At 42.5% G+C, this 16,558-nt stretch overlaps 1 protein-coding gene across 2 annotated transcripts; it reads right to left on the reverse strand.

Annotated features, from left to right (window-relative positions):
• Positions 1 to 1,390: 1,390 nt before the first annotated feature.
• Positions 1,391 to 16,495, reverse strand: FBXO5 (F-box protein 5). 2 transcript variants are annotated; one of them, XM_074948630.1, is made up of 6 exons: positions 16,364 to 16,495; positions 13,281 to 13,387; positions 7,040 to 7,776; positions 6,369 to 6,459; positions 4,617 to 4,799; positions 1,391 to 2,423 (listed from the first exon to the last, which is right to left on the reverse strand). In XM_074948630.1, the coding sequence occupies exons 3-6, from the start codon at positions 7,756 to 7,758 to the stop codon at positions 2,172 to 2,174; spliced, it is 1,245 nt and encodes a 414-aa protein (XP_074804731.1). In that variant the 5' UTR covers positions 7,759 to 7,776; positions 13,281 to 13,387; positions 16,364 to 16,495; the 3' UTR covers positions 1,391 to 2,171. The 2 variants fall into 2 exon arrangements, with proteins under 2 accessions (XP_074804731.1, XP_074804732.1); XM_074948631.1 differs by lacking the exons at positions 13,281 to 13,387; positions 16,364 to 16,495 and adding an exon at positions 12,010 to 12,104.
• Between the last annotated feature and the right edge of the window lie 63 nt (positions 16,496 to 16,558).

The following is a 16,558-nucleotide window of genomic DNA, read 5'->3' on the forward strand; positions in this document are numbered from 1 at the left end:
AGTGGCCTGCATTAGAGCACATCTACAGATCTAGGTCCTGCTGGCAAGATAGGTGTTCCCCTTAGTCTGACTTGCTCCAAAAAAGCAAATTTGCTGGCTAAATAAACCTAAGTTCCAAAGCAGGCATAGAAAAGTTTTGAGTTAAGACATCTGAATGTTCTGCCAAAAAGGTCCGAGACTTAATGCTTGGCTCTGTTGGCAGAGATCTATAGAAGAAGGGGAAGTCCTATGGGCCCCAACCAAAATGTCTGTTCCGCCGAAAGTGTTACAACTGTGAGACATGATGGATACAACAAAATATATTTTACAATCCATAAGCTTGTTAACCTATAAATCTTTGTAATGAGCTCAATGTATCACCTTACAACTATATGAAAAAGCAATCACTAAAGTAACCTTATCTTTTCCAGTTTCCGGCAAATGGCACTGGACACCATTTTCCCCCATCCTCAGGGCCATCTCCCTTGCAAACACTATTCTTCCCCAGCCAGAAGAGCATGGCTGCATTAGACTTAGAAATAGTCTTACCATTATAGCTCCACTTGTTGGAGCACTAGTATAGACAAGGCTCAGGCACACACAGGCATTTTAACCACATTTAGGTCTGCACTAACCGATGTTAAGACAGTGATTAACATGATAGAGGTTGGTCTGCACTACTATTCCCAACTTGGTTGCAAAATTAAGAAAAAAGCTGAGCAGACAAAGCCAGGATGGAGCATTCTGACAGAATAATAAGAACAAGCACTAAGAACAGGAAGTCAATACGACCTACTGTGCTGCTCTCTCGTTGTCTGAAATCTATCTACCGAGGCTGTAGGGGCCCACGGCGGTTACCAATACTCAGGTAGTTACATCTGGCAGCACTCGTTTCAGAGTCTTCTGTTTCAGAGCCTGCCTTTAAACACCACAGAACAGTAGTGACAAGTTGTCTGTGGACTGGATCCAGAAAATTAGAACCACAAACTACTGAGTCCACAGTAGATCTTCACTGATAATGGGCTTGTTCTTGGAGTGATGAGCACTCACCTCCCATTATCTTTCATGGGAATTGCAGATGGCCTGAACCTCAGGAACGGATTCAATGGGAGTTTTACACAAAAAGGGAAGGTAGAATATTTTTTTTTTATAATTAAACTTTTAGGGATTGGAAATCCCAAAAAATGTTAGACATGGACTAATGTTAGAACTGATATTATGATGTAACAAAATCAAGAACTACAGAGCATCTACATTAAATTCTGTTGAAAACATTTTAATTTATTTTCACATTTACAGTATAAAAGGTAGACTGACAAATATTTAAAGTCATATTTACATATATACAAACATCTAAAATTTAACATACAATTTGAAGAAAAGTGACAAATCATTTCTTTAGCAATGTCACTATATACTTTTTTTTTTTTTTTTTTTACACACACACTTTTTTGGAATGGAGTCAGTATGGCAAGAGTCCTAGGTCAGTTTGTAGCTCCTTGATCATACCAGCAAGGGAGGAATGAAGAAACACCAGTCAAATCCAAGATTAATTTCAGGTAAATCATCAGACCAGCTAGTGTTTTGAAAATTTAACTTAAAGTTCCAATTTTAGACTGATGAGGCTCAAATGCAAAGCATGTACTCTAAAACAAAGAGTCCCACAACTTTTTGTATATAAAAGGACCTCATTAATATGCACACTCCAATTCAAATTTCCACTGTAAACTCATTTAAGAGACTTTTCTGGAACAATAAAATCAAATATTACTTAATTAAAACAAAATTCAATCCTTAAAACAATTCTTCTTCCACCCCCCCATTGAAAAATGCTAGCTTCAGACATGTAGGAATACTTGCCAAAAATGATCATTTAACCTTGCTTTTTTTTTTTTTTTAAGTTAATAGTTAAGAACATTCTTTAAAAGATACTGTAGAATTCGTATCCAAATTTTTCTTTTAAATTTTATAAATCAGTAAAAAAACATGTTTGGGTATGGACAAATTTCTGAAAATTCTCAAAAGTTTTTTAAAAATTGACTACAGCTGAGAAATGGATCTAGAATACATTCAACTTATTTTAAAAACAGATATTTACTAAGAACCATTCCCACATTCACTTTTCTTTAGGATAACTTTCATCTCTGAATTAACCTCTGTGATAGAATAGCAGGTGCTGACAGCACAACAGATCACAATCTCCGCAAATTCTGTTTGCTCTTTTTGGTGCCAGGAAGAAGTCCTAGCTGAGAGCTTGATTTCACAGGTTTGCCACTTGCACAGTCTCTGGAATTGTGGTAGCAGCACAGGCACTTGGTGCAAAAGTCAAAGCTACAGCTTTCACGGCTGCATGTTGCCCTCTGTAGATAGGAGTCATATTTTGCAGGTGAGCTGCAGCGACTACAAACCTTAAGGTTTTCAGTGTTTTTCAAGGTCTTGGCAGCCTATTGGGAAAATATACATTTATTTTTAGTGAAATAATCACTGGAACAAGTAATCACACAAACACCAAGTCCTCCCCCTTGTTTTATAAGAGCCTGAGTTTGTTAGTCTCCAGGGAATGTTGCAAGACCCTTCTTTTCACCCTTCTCTCTAAGGATGAGTGAAAGAGCTGGAGAGTGGTGGTATGGAACTCTGGTGGAGATTCTGTGGTGAGGTTAATCAACTTACTAGAGTTATACTGTTGATGAGCTATTGGATATGTACGGTTTTATGGAAACAGCTCTAAGACGCTTTCTAAAACATTGTCAAGGGTAACCAGAACATTGGACTAAGTCTCTCATTGCAGAGTAATAAATATGTAAGTAAATGCAAATGAGGCCTGGATCCCTCAGCCCTCATCTAAAGAACATATATGATGGACCTCAACTACATTTACTTTCATAAGGGACTACCATCCATTTAGAATTACATTCAACTTAAAACACTATAAATAGAACTAATTTTCAGAAGTGGTGAGCACCCACTCTCTGAAAATCAGCCCCCCTACTCTCCCCCCACCCCAAAAAAGACGCCTCAAGTTGGGCACTCAAACAGAGGCAGTCAAAAATCACTAATCAGTACACTCAGATTACATTTCCATTTTAGTCTTATGGATTTCATGGAAAACATACTAGAGTTTGATGTGGAATGGCTAAAAGCAGCAGCCAAAGAACAGCAATGAATGTGGGTTTACAGAAACTTTATACTTGTTTGTCTTCGTGAAGTCAGTATTGAATGTATTATCAGATGAAGTAACAGATCTGCCTAACCTGGATACTTTGCTGTGGACTGTAATATTTGTAACTTATTCCAACTATGAAGCACTTGGTTAACCTCATAATCATCTCTAAACAGGTAAAACACTGAATTTGCAGCAGCTATTAGCCAAGCAACACACCCAACTAAAATGAAGTCAGAAACTACTCTGATTTGAAAGACACCAGGCAAATGAACTGAACTGGAAAATTTGGAGGTTAGAAAATTGTTGAACAGCAAAAGCCACTGGTCCCAAAGTGCAGATTCAGCACATCAAGGACAACAGTCCTGTGGTCAAAGTAGGAAAAGATTAGTCTTAATTTTGAGGCAAACTATAAAGCCAAAGCAAGAGATACAATTTACCAAAGAAACCACACAAATCTGTGCTGAATGTTCCATACAATTTGATTGGGGGTGGGGATTCAGCACATGTATTTGCAATTCATCTTTAATGTGTACAACAACAATACTTTCTAGATAAGCCCTATGACAGGCAAACAAGAGGGGTCCAAAACACAGAGTAATCAGAATTCTATCTTTTCACCATTTATGCTCCTTGGGAGATAGACTGGTCAGTTTAGTCAGTTTCACCATCTGGTTGTCCAATGCTATTGTGTTAGGGAACAACATTTAAAACATTGTTGTCAAGAAGTTTCCTGAAAACACAGATTCAGCCTAGTTTTAGAGGCATGGCTATGATCCCTTCTACACAAGATGAACTGTTTTATGACAGGCTTCTTCAACGAAGGTTGCAGAGTATGTGAGGCCTTACTCTTGGGTGAGTAAAGGGGCTAAGAATACAAAACAAAACTTCAGCAGTCTCATTCTGAGGCACGCTAGTATGTACATTTTTGGAAAAAGAGCCTTTTTTCAATGCCATACAACTTGAAGTAAGAGAAGCATAGCATGGGCAGGCAATATACAGATTTCCTTCCACAGTTGTGTTGATGTGTGTCAATCTTTAAAAATAAGCAAGTACAGGCCTGTTAGTCATTGGCTTTTCTTGAGTAGTCACTGCTAGTCATGTTATATTACAAAGTGAGACAGTTCTTTGAGGGCAGGGACTGTACGTTTGGAAAACTCACTGCACACAGATGGCAATCAGGGGGAAGCCACAAAATTACTTTTCACTTGTGCCCTGAGCTAAGATTTACACCCAAGTATTCTTCTCACAGCCTTATTCAATGAAGACCACCCCATTGTATCATATAACTCCCCACCCAGTTTTATACATACAGCAAAAATAGGTTCCATAATCTAAATTTGTCAGTTATGCTTGGAAAGTGTTACCAGTGGTTAAAATTGTGGTGTTCATTTTAGAAACATGAGTTACAAACTGTTCACGTGCTATTCTTGACAGCACATTAGTAGTTAAAGAGGAATAAAAACATCAATATTACCTCAGAAAAATCCATGTGTCGGCTGTAAGAACCATTCTGATTGCTCTGGTTGGATGATTTGGATCTGGATGCTTTTTTGGATGAGCTGTTTGGAGGGGCTGCTGTCTGAACAGAAGCTAAAGCTGCTCGATACAGAACATATTCCCTTGTTACAGTATGTCCTGAGGGCTGTACACTACCATCCTGTCAAGAGGTAAAATGAGGTTAAGATTTAACAAGGCTCCTCTAAGTAACTGTCAGTATAAAAATTTAACTTTGATGTAAAGTAGCTGTGTATCTTTAAAATAAAGTATTGAGGTTTTCTTTGTAAACTTTTCTTTGGCAAGGAAGTTTATCGTAATTTTTTCAAACCTTGATAGTAAGCTATGTGGCTTTCATTTTACCTGTACTTTTGGTGTAAGTAGCTATTCTCGTTACTATTTTAAAGGAGGGCTGTCAAACGATTAAAATATTAATTACAATTAATCGCAAGATTTAAAAAAGGTGATTAATCACACGGTTAAACAATAGAATACCAATTTAAATTTACTAGAAATATTTTTGGATGTTTTTCTACATTTTCAAATCTATTAATTTCAATTACAACGCAGAATACAAAGTGTAGAGTGCTCACTTTATATTATTTTTTATTACAAATATTTGCACTGAAAAAATGATAAACCAAAAAAATAGTATTTTTCAGTTCACCTCATACTGTGGTACAATCTTTTTATCGTGAAAATGCAAAAGATAGTGTGATCTACAAGTCGAAGCATGAAGGGGCATAGGAGTATTCAGCATATCTGGCACGTAAATATCTTGCAATGCCAGCTACAACAGTGCCATGCAAACACCTATTCTCACTTTCAGGTGACACTGTAAATAAGAAACGGACAGCACTACATCCCATAAATATAAACAAACTTGTTTGTCTTAGCAATTGGCTGAACAAGAAGTAGGACTGAGTGGACTTGTAGGCTCTAACGTTTCATGTTGCACTCAAAACAAAACAGTTATGTAAAAAAATAATTCTACATTTGTAAGTTGTACTTTCACAATAAAGAGATTGCACTGCAGAACTGAAAAATACTATTTCTTTTGTTTCTTTTTTACAGTGCAAGTGAGCACTGCACACTTTGTATTCTGTATTGTAATTGAAATGAATATATTTGAAAATGTAGAAAAACATCCACAAACAATTATAAATTTACATTGGTATCTATTATTGTTTAACAGTGTGATTAAAACTGTGATTAACTTTTTTAATCGAGTTAATTTGTTTTGAGTTAATTGCTTGAGTTAAATGCAATTCATGGATAGCCCTCTTTTAAACATCTGTGGGACAACATGGTTTAGGCCACCATTAACTTCAATAATCTTCAATTATGCTGAACATTATTTCCAAGTTACCACAATTTTTTAACCATTTAGACAAATCATGCAATTGAGTCAACAGCAAAATTTTAAAACAAAACAATTTTTTCATCAATATTTTGTTGTGATGAATAGGAATGTTTGTCTCTTTTCCACCAAGAACTGAACTTTTAGTCCAGATTTTCCAGGTTTGCAATACAGGTTAAAAAAAGGATGTCAACCTTAACAGGATTTAAACACCTCAGTTTAAATATCACAGGGCCCAGCTCAGAGAACATATCTTCAATATATAATCAAATAATTTTTTTGATCTTCATCCTCAAGAGCCACAGCTAGCCCTCAAGCAACAGGTTGTAGATCACTGATTCAAATTTAAAGTTATCAAATGCAGGAACTTACAGAAAGGGTTTTCACTGCTTTACTATACACTTGGAAAGCCCATTTGTCTTCCTTTAGAATTTTCTTCCATGTTGGACTCACTTTAGCCACACTGTAGTGAAAACACAAACACCTTAACAACTTCTGAAAGTAAAAAATAAACTTGTTGCTCAAAAATATGTCCAAGATCTAGTCCACTAGTGTAAGTGTCCTCAAGAGACTGAGTCCACACCCTCCCACCCCCTTCAAGAGGCAGGCTATTCCATCACCTCTTTTCTATTTATATCTGGCAGTACTCAAAATGTGCTAGACTTGTGCAAATATAAAACGTGAGAGGGTGCCTGTCCCAGTGAGCTTACCATATGAATGGACAAGAGAAATTTTTAAAATTTTGAACAGGCAAATAAACATTGTGTCATGGTAAGGGCAAATGAGTGAATTTTGGTAGATTTTCATGGTAGTTTTGTAGAACTGAAGTATTATACGTTTTCTATGAAAGATGCACATCACTCCTATATAGCAACATGCATCACGTTGAGTAATGCAACTTTTTAGGATACTTTTGAAGTTGTATCATAATACTAACCAATGTGCAGAAGTCAAGCTCATATGCACAGAGTAGCATCCCTTCTGGTTCCCACTAGCACTATCACTTTCCCAATGACAAACTCCCACAAGGTTAGTAAACTTACTTTATTAAGTCCATCTCATCAAGATGTCTTAAGATGTTTGCTAAAAGATGTCTGAGGTGCCTTTGGAAGAGTTCACCAAGAATGTCTATTCCATCTAATCCCATTTTTTTGCCAATTAGATTCCTAAGTCCAGCGCTTCCCCGGGAAACAATTCTGTCCACAATAGCCCATGATCTAAGATTTCTTTTACCACTTTTTTTCAAAGTTGAGCAAACCAGTTCTTCAAAATAAGTAACTGGTAACAAGGTTTTTTTGGAAAGCTGTGCTTGGCTTTGGTTCATGAGACAGTGATTTGGTGTGCCATATATATTTCCCGCCAGTAATATACTGTCCTCATGTTCTGTTGGATCATTGTACTCGCTGCTCAACATCGAGGAGTAACCACTCTCCTCATTAAACCTACTGTTTTCTAATGCCTCCATTTCACAGGCACCTTCACCAAATCTGTACAATACTTGCTGGTTTTCTTTGTTATGTACAAGCCTTCCTTCAGCTTTGGGGTCAAAATTCCTGGGGGTTGCATTCTGCAGTTCACTATGCAATAGCCTCTGATATTCTTTAACACAGTCTTTACAAGACCCTTCCTCATAATTCGAGGTAGAGGATTCTTCTAGTCTTGCCTTTACTGCATCAGTCTTTAATTGTGCGAGTCCAGAGCGGACATGGTTACAATTAAAATCACATTTCATTTTCGTTGAGTGGTTAAGGTTTGCTTTCATTATTTTCTGGTTTGTATCCTGCAACAAAACAACAAAGTATTAATCCAAAACAGCTCTAGCCAGAGCAAGTCAGTTGCACAGTTAAACCAAATTTCTCTATGGCAAACAAGTATTGTAGGTTTCCACTTAAGTGATGAGATTCCCTGTGAAAACAGGTTTCCCTGTGACTGTACTCTATGAACCAGGAGGTCCCTTCCAGTCGTATGTCCCTAATCCCTATGCTAAAAGCACACAATACCAAGAAGAAAATGTTTAAGTTGGAAGACATTTACCATCAGATACATACCAGGACAACCTGTCAAACTTCTGGGCTCACCTGTCCATTTAAAATTCATCCTATATGGAAATGCTCTAAGAACCCATCAATACAAGACTTTCGTCCTTTCCCAACAGACCTTTAATCTTAAAGAAAAACATTATATAAATGTTTGTATCAAACTGAATACTACAGAATAGATTATGGCGATCTTTTTAATGAAAGACCCAGTAAAAAACCCACATATTTTAATGTTTCACCATGCGTCTTATACTAATGGACAATTTGTATAAATTTCCAGTTTTCCACAGAATACATGCCTATTCTTATACTTTCTGAGATGTCTGGGACGGAGAGTTCTACCTTCTCACTGGCTGCTAGATAGCATAGGTGCGAGGTGGGAGCTTTCCTCTCTATTCTTACAAAAAAATGCTGTGAGGGAGGGAAAGGTATCACATAGCTCCGCTTCATTTCTTTTCATGGTGGATAAGCTCCATTTTATAGTTTCCCTATTTCTCTCCTGCTGACATGAAGCTCTAGGATATCTTGGACCAACTAGTCAGCCAGCTATCTCGCACTGATTGAGTGAGCATGTGTCCTGGGCTGAAGTTCTACTTATACTGTCTGAATTTAGTCAGAGCCAGTTCTTTTAATGGGACTCCACAAAGACCCAAATTCTGTAACGGGGAATTCAGTCTATCATCTACAAAAGTAACATTCACAGCACATTTGAACGTCTCCTCCACTTAACTGCAGCCAACTTGAAATGAAATGCAAAAGCTGTTTTAGACCAACTCCACTATACATTTTTCAGAACGAAACTGAGTAACTTCTCCAACTGAATATGTAGGAGGGTGGGTTAGTGGGCAGAATGCAATTTCCCAATTGTAATTTGGATACCATACAGGCATCACTTTTAAGTCTTGCAAGAAGTGCCATCAGATCTTATTATGAATAGGTAGCTCTTCTCCAAATCCACACAAAACAGTAGTTATTGAAAATAGTACTAAAAAAAATGTATCTTGCCAGTTTTCAAAAGCCAAGCACAGCTGGGCCAAGTCAGTACTTGAAGGAGATCCTGGAAGCGGAAAACAACCCAGTGCTGTAGGAAGTCAAGTATTCAAAATGTGGCACTCTCTCCACAGAGACAGTCCTGAATCTATACTCCAGCATGGAGTTAGGGCACTCTACTACTTGAGTGCATGCCTTTCAGGTCCCAATCAGCGATCATTAAAATTCCAGCAGCACCTTTTCATAAGAATAGAGTATTACCCTGGATATAATTGTGCCAAAAATAATTCACTAACTTTTTTTTCTGCTTTTTATGATGGATATAATGGCATCCTCACTTCCTGTCTTAAACACCATAGTGCATTCAATGTATTTCCAAGTGGCCCCTAGAACAGTGGTTTTCAAACTGCGGGTGGCGACCCAGTACTGGGTCGCGGAATGTAAGGCACTGGGTCGGGGCAGCTGTGGTCAGCACCGCCAACCAGGCTGTTAAAAGTCCCATCAGCAGTGCTGCCTGGCTAGACTCTACCTATTCTGACACCTCGCTGTGCCCTGAAAGCAGCCAGCAGCAGGTCCGACTCCTAGGCGGGGGTGCCACTGGGCTCTGTGTGCTGCCCCCACCCCGAGCGCTGGCTCCGCACTCCATTGGCTGGTCCTCGGCCAATGGGAACAGTGGGGGGCAGTGCTTGCAGGCAAGAGCCGGACCACTTCTGGGGCACAGCGCGGTTCCAGGACAATCAGGAAGCCTGCCTTAGCACCCCTGCTGCGCTGCTGACTGGGAGCCGCCCGAGGTAAGCCTGCACCCCAATCCCCTGCCCTGAGCCCAGAGCCCCTTCCTGCACCCCAACCCCCTCATAGAATCATAGAATATCAGGGTTGGAAGGGATCTCAGGAGGTCATCTAGTCCAACCCCCTGCTCAAAGCAGGACCAATCCCCAATTTTTCCCCCGATCCCTAAATGGCCCCCTCAAGGATTGAACTCACAACCCTGGGTTTAGCAGGCCAATGCTCAAACCACTGAGCTATCCCTCCCCCGTCATCCCCAGCCCCACCTCAGTGCCTGCACCCACCAGGCCAAACTCCCTCCTGCACCACAACCCCCTGCCCCAGCCCTGAGCCCCCCAAACCCAGAACCCCTCCTGCACCCCAAACCCCTCATTCCCAGCCCCCCTCCCAGACCGCACCCCAACCCCCTGCCCCAGCCCAGAGCCCCCTCCCACACCTTGAACCCCTCATTCTCGGCCCCACCCCACAGCCCTCACCCTCGCACCCCAGCCCTCTGCCCCAGCCCTGAGCCCCTCCCATACCCCCAAATCCCTCATCCCCAGCTCCGCTAGGTCACGGGCATCAACAATTTTCTTCAACTGGGTCGCCAGAAAAAAAAGTTTGAAAACCACTGCCCTAGAAGGAACAGTGTTAGTGAGAGGGTTCCATGACTTAAGGAGGACAATTGGTGGGCAGTCACTGAACTGGACATGCTGCTTCTTGGATATTAATTTGCCACCAGGCAGAACCAGGATAGGGGCTCCTGCACAGGGTACCAGGCCAAAGTACACTTCAGAGGCAAGGCGGAGGTGTCTCAACCCCCACCACGAAGGGGAGGAAGTGGTGGTTGAGGGGGGGGAGAAGCCACCCCCAGGCACAATTTTGCTGACTCGGGGCAGGGCATATTTGGAAAGCTAAGAAGTATCCCTTAATATTAATGGAGATATCCCTTCACATATGTTAGTGGTGAAATAGGAGGGTACCCCATGTTTGCCCTGATGGATATTTCTCCTATGTGTTCATAGTGTGGGGAAGAGATGTGATCTCCTGCACACTGGGAATAGCCTGAGAAGTGTCCTTCCATGTGGTCATAGTACAAAGGCAAAACCAACTCCTGTGTTTGCGGAGACTGAGGAGTCCCCAGGATTTTTAAGGGGTTACAGTCATAGACATTTCCAGGAGTTTGGGGAAAAGGGTGTTCCACAAATGTTTGAGGTGGAGGGAAGAAGTGTCCCCTGTATATTTAGGGTGATGCATCTCTTTTTGGAGTGAAATAAAAATAATTGGTTCTCTCTGTGTACTGTGAATGGGGCAAAGATGTGGTTCTTGTATAGCTGAATCAGTGAAGGTGACCCCCTCTGGGCTGTGGTTAGAGAAGGTACACTTAATGGCCTTGTTTGCAGCACAAATAAGTTCCTGGCCGCCTTCTGCGGTCTCTAAAGCTACATCAGCTCAGTGCATCTGTTCCTAGCGTGGTTAGTACATTGCAGGGTTTGAGAGCTGTCAGTGTATTTCCATTCCCAGCACCTGAACTGGGCCGCTGCCGACAGAAGAGCCCCCAGCTCTGCCATCCTCACACTGAGACAGGTCTTGCCTCCTCTTTCCCTCATTTTTAATCACCGCCCCCCCAAAGAGGGCCGCGGGGCCAATCTGCCGCCAGTTTAGGCGGTGTACTCTCCCGGCGGCATGGCCTGGACGGGCGGGAGACGGGGCTGCGCGGCTGCTCCTCAGCCTTCCTCCCGCCCGCCAAGACCCCCGGGGCTGGCGCTTCCCTCGCTTGGGGGGAGCAGCCGGGGCCCGCCATCCCGCCGCAGGGCGGGAGACCGAGAGGAGTGACCGGGGGGGGGGGGGGGGGGAGTGGCTGCAAGGCCCTGGGGAGGGGATGGGGGGTGATGGGAGGCCGGCGGCCCCCGAGGGACCCCCGGGGCTACCTGCCGGGTCTGAGCCACTCGGCGGCCGCCCTGGGGAAACCCCCGCCCCGAGGCACGTTCGGTTTCCCCAGCACAAGAACCGAGGCACGCAGCCAGAGCCCCGCTCCCGCCATCCACCCTCCAGAGCCGGGGGCCGGGGCGCCCCAGCCCGGGCACCGACGCCCGGGCACCGAGCCCGCCGTGAGCCGGGACGCGTCACAGCCCCACCGCCTCTGAGACCGGGACAAGTCAAACCTCCCGCCGCTGCGGCGGCTCCTCAGCCCCGTCCCCCGCGCCCGGCCACAGTACCTGGGGCGCTGCTCCCTCCGCGCGAACCGCGGCCGGTGAATGACTCTGGGCGGCTGCCGCGCTTGCCGGGTACTTTTAAAAACTTTGAATTTGGTATCCAAAATCCAGGCGGCCAATCAGGTGCCGCCCCACGAGCCCGGCCGCCAATGGCGGGGAGGCTTTAAACGGCAGCCAATCCCGGGCCTCGCGAGGAGGAGCCCCTCCTCCCTCGCATTTTCCCTCTTCTGAGGGAGAGGGGGCGAGGCAAGCGCGAGCCCGCGCTCGCGCCCATGGGCGTGTCCAAAAGCAGGGAGGGAGGCTGGCAGCGCGCGCTCTCCGGGGTGGACACGTGGAGCGCGGGAGACAGAATGCGGCGCCGCCAGAAGAAGCGGCTTTTCTGAACGTCCTGATTGCCTCTCTGGGTCCCAGCGCTCGCGCCATCAGCAAGCGCTGCTCCATGCAGTCACCCCGCGCCTGGGTTCTCTGCCCTGGCTGTGCCAGGCAGCTTAGATCCCTTTTTTTAGGGAAAAGTATTTACTGCAGAGGACTTGGACATGTGGTAGCTACTGAGGTTTATTTGCTAAAAGAAAAGGAGGACCTGTGGCACCTTGGAGACTAACAAAGTCTGCATCCGATGAAGTGAGTTTCTAGCTCACGAAAGCTTATGCTCAAATAAATTTGTTAGTCTCCAAGGTGCCACAAGTCCTCCTTTTCTTTTTTTCGAATACAGACTAACACAGCCACTACTCTGAAACCTGAGGTTTATTTGTAAGTTCTCTGACCATGGCTAAATCATTCCCTCACCTTTGTGGCGCAGTTTCCCCAATCTGTTGTACCCCATTGGCAGCCTGGAGGGTGGCTTAACACCGATGTAAACTCCTTGGGATCATCCCAAGGGAGACATGGAAATGCAGATCATTCCCATATGCTAACCCAAGTAGAACAGGCTCACGTTAACCATAAGCTGCAGAAGAGTCTGCTCCTGCTGGAATTCTGCACAATGCAGAATTAATATTCTCTGCAAAATTTTATTTTTTCCAGCAGAATTTATTTCCCCCCTCCCAGCACTCCCTAGCAAGGGCGACAGGTGCTCCTGCAGCCAGACAGCCTAGGGCTGACACCTGGAGCATGATGATGTTGTGTTATTCTGACACACAAGATATGCTGAATTTTAAAATATTGTGTGCAGAATTCCCCCAGGAGTAATTGTCTCTGTAAATTAATGTCTCCTCCCCTTTTATATGTTATTGTACCATTTAATTATTCCCTTGAACTACAGGAGTTTCACTTACCTTCTGCTGCAGTTTGGTTTAGGCCTGGCTGTCAGATTCCAACCTTCTCCCTCACCCCCAGTGGTTAGATGACAAGTTCTTCAGTACCCCCAAATATTCAGTGTCACCTAGACAATAGTGGAACAGAGTTTAGCAGGCAGAATCCTATCTCAGCACTGGCTTGGCTGTGCAAAATGTTTAACAAGTATCCTCCATGTCAGCAACATGGGATTTACTTTATTTGGAGAAAGAGGACGGAACAGGGTCCCCTACTGCCCCCATAACAAAACCAACAATCCACTCACTTTAGACTCTGCTTGCCTGGCTACTAAATAAATTTCCAAGGCTATTAGAACAATGGCAATGCTTATTCCTTTAAATACTTCTTGTCTATAAGATGCTCAGTTGCAGTGAAGAAGGAATTCAGGATTAAGTCCACCATCTGCACAAGACAAGAATCCAGGTTTAGAAATAGACAGCTATTTAGGTTTAAATAAGCCCTTCTCTTTCCAGCAGCCATTTTGTTCCCTAAGTGATCCTGTATTTTAGCCTTAGTACTAAGCTCCATTCTGTAGAGCAGTGATGCATGCTTAATTTCACCCATGAAAGTAGTTCCACTGAAGTCATGGGAGTACTTATACTCAAAGTTAGGTATATGGATCACTGTTTCCAAGAGTGGTGCCTTTACACTATAATTTTGGTATCATTTATATGCAAAATCAGAAGCTATTATATGTCTGTTAGTGCAACCCCCATTCCTTCATGTTCTCAAAATCAGCTCCAGTGGGAGCACAATACAGTCATCTCACATCTCAGCGGAGTTGTATCAACACAGGAGTAGTGTCCCTGAAGCCCCAGAGTTGTTAGAGAAAACAGTCCCTCCATCAAAACTAACATGGAACAGAGAGGTGATTTTAAGAACTCAAGAACTTGAAGGGAAGGGGGGGTTGCACTTACAGATACACAATATGACCTTACGCTTCTGATTCTGCATATAAATATACCAAAATTGTGATGAGTAAGGCTCCATTCTTGCAAAAAGTGGTGCAGATACCTAACTTTGAGTGTAAGTACTCCCATCACTTCAAAGGAACTACTTTCATGGATAAAGTTAAGCTTGTGCATCACTGCTTTACAGAATAGAGCTTAGTACTAAGGCCAGCATACAGGATCATTTTAGGAAACAAAATAGCCTCTAGAAAGCCAAGCTTAAATGAGCACTTACTTGTATACAAAGGACTTGTATATTTCCTGGTTCAAACTAGAGAAGCGAGTAAATGTAAGATAATGGAATGTAGATATAAACTTTGTTTAGTTTTATAATTGCATTCCTTAATTGTTTACAACACATTACATTTTGTGTGTACTTTATTGAAATTATGTTTATAAGCAAACTCCTGCAAAATTTGTCGCACATACTAACTTATTTTTATTCTAATATGTTTTGGTGATTTTGTTAAATAGAAATCTGAAGTAAACATTTTTACCCATAGCAAAATTTTTCCTCATTATATGAATCATTTGTTGCCCTACAGATTTTATTATATATGCAATATATTATAGTATGGTCTGGTATAAAGATTGTGCTCATCACTGTGTGTGTGTGTGGACAGTCACAATTGCTTTCAGTGTTTTGCATACCCAAATATAAATGTAATGTTTCTCATTTATCCTCTGTTTTAACCACACAAAAAAGATCACCAGCAGATCAGAGAGGCAGAATTTTCCTTTACATAAATCATGCTGATTTGTCTCTATTATCTGGTACTGAAATAAGATTCTCTGGTCTGTAATTTCCAGGATTACCTATACCACCTTTAGAAAGACAGATTCAAATATAATTGCTACCCTCCAGTACAGTAGCTGGAGAGAATAGGTATTTTTGTTATTAGCTAAGATACTTTATATTTAATTAGCGTTTGCCCTACTCCTGCAAGAACTGCCATCTTTAATGACACTGGCAGGACAATTTGCACTGCCATCCCCAGGCTGGACCATTCTGAGTAAAGGACTTCAGATCTCCAGGGCTGCTAATGCAACTCTTACACAGCCATGATTAGTCAATACAACAATGTATACAGACAATAAAAACTCCACCTTTACAGATGAGATTAGCATCTTGCTGAAGGTTACAGAAAATAGTCTAGTCACCACTAGTTTTCTAATAGCATATAACCTTGATATAACTGATAAAAAGAGGAAAGCAAGAAATAGAAGACCTGAAGTTCAGGCTTCAAGAGTACATCCAAAATCCACAAAGGAACTTGGGCATTGCAACGAGCCTAGCTTCAGATGCCTTGAAAATCACAGGAATCCACAAAGCCTATGTTAGATGCATAGGCTACCTATACAATGCATGGGGACAGAGAGCGCACCGTAAAATGGGATACACAAAGATCAGCAAGTTAGGCATGCAGCTGCCTAAGCTAGCAGGTGGGAGATGCTGATGGGAAAGGTGTGTCCTAAATCCCAGTCATCTCAGGTTTCTGTTAAAGTTCAGTGCCTAAATCTGGTCTGCAGGGAGGCACCTATTTCTGCTTGTGATCCACAACCAGGAACCTCTCTCTTGGAGTCAGGTGACTTAGGTGCCTAAGTCATTTTCACAAGAAACAAACAGTTTAGGTGTCTGTCTCACTCCACACAAAATGGCTGTGGGGAAGAGGGGGTCTCCCTTCTAATCTTTAGCTCAGTGCATGAGGTACTCGGCTGAGATATGGGAGATCCTAGTTTAAATTCCCCCCTTTGCCTGATGAGAAGGGATTTGAATAGGGGTGTGTAACCTCTAAGGTGAGTACCTTAGCCACGGGACTATGGGATATTCTGATGTAGGTCTCTCTCAATCTCTCTTGTTGAATTCATTCTACTTTAATAAGATAATTAAATATTAATTGGGCCAGAGACAGAAACAGAGTCATTGTGTAGTCAGGTGGCTAGGTCACTCACCTGAGAGGTAAGAGTAGCCCACTCACTGCTGAGCACCCTAACCACTAGCCTAAATGTTATAAAAGGGAGGCTCCCTGCATCCTTGGCTTTATACTGTATGGAACAGATTTTTACGCTCAAATGAAGCCTAGAACTAGAAGCAACTCCGTTTTTCTGCATACCTTTTGAAAGTAGAGCAGCAATGTCCAGGTGAGAAAGTAAAAACTGCAATCACTTCAAACTCAATCATATTTACTTTAGATTTTCTACACTGTAGTCATCTCATACAAAAGTCAACAGTCTTCTACTCCAGCAAGTAGGAAAAAAAACTGTTTAGCAGTCATGAGGAGATAAATTAGTTCTTTTTGATGATTTGA

The sequence above is a fragment of the Natator depressus genome, chromosome 3, assembly GCF_965152275.1.
Source record: "Natator depressus isolate rNatDep1 chromosome 3, rNatDep2.hap1, whole genome shotgun sequence".
Lineage (NCBI taxonomy): Eukaryota > Metazoa > Chordata > Testudines > Cheloniidae > Natator > Natator depressus.

Coding starts and splice junctions, on each gene's coding strand:
- FBXO5 (XM_074948630.1), bottom strand. CDS start 7,758: ATGAAAGCAAACCTTAACCACTCAACGAAAATGAAATGTGATTTTAAT. Junction 4,800..6,368: donor AAGCAGTGAAAACCCTTTCT/GTAAGTTCCTGC, acceptor ACCTCTTGACAG/GATGGTAGTGTACAGCCCTC. Junction 2,424..4,616: donor GACACATGGATTTTTCTGAG/GTAATATTGATG, acceptor TTTTCCCAATAG/GCTGCCAAGACCTTGAAAAA.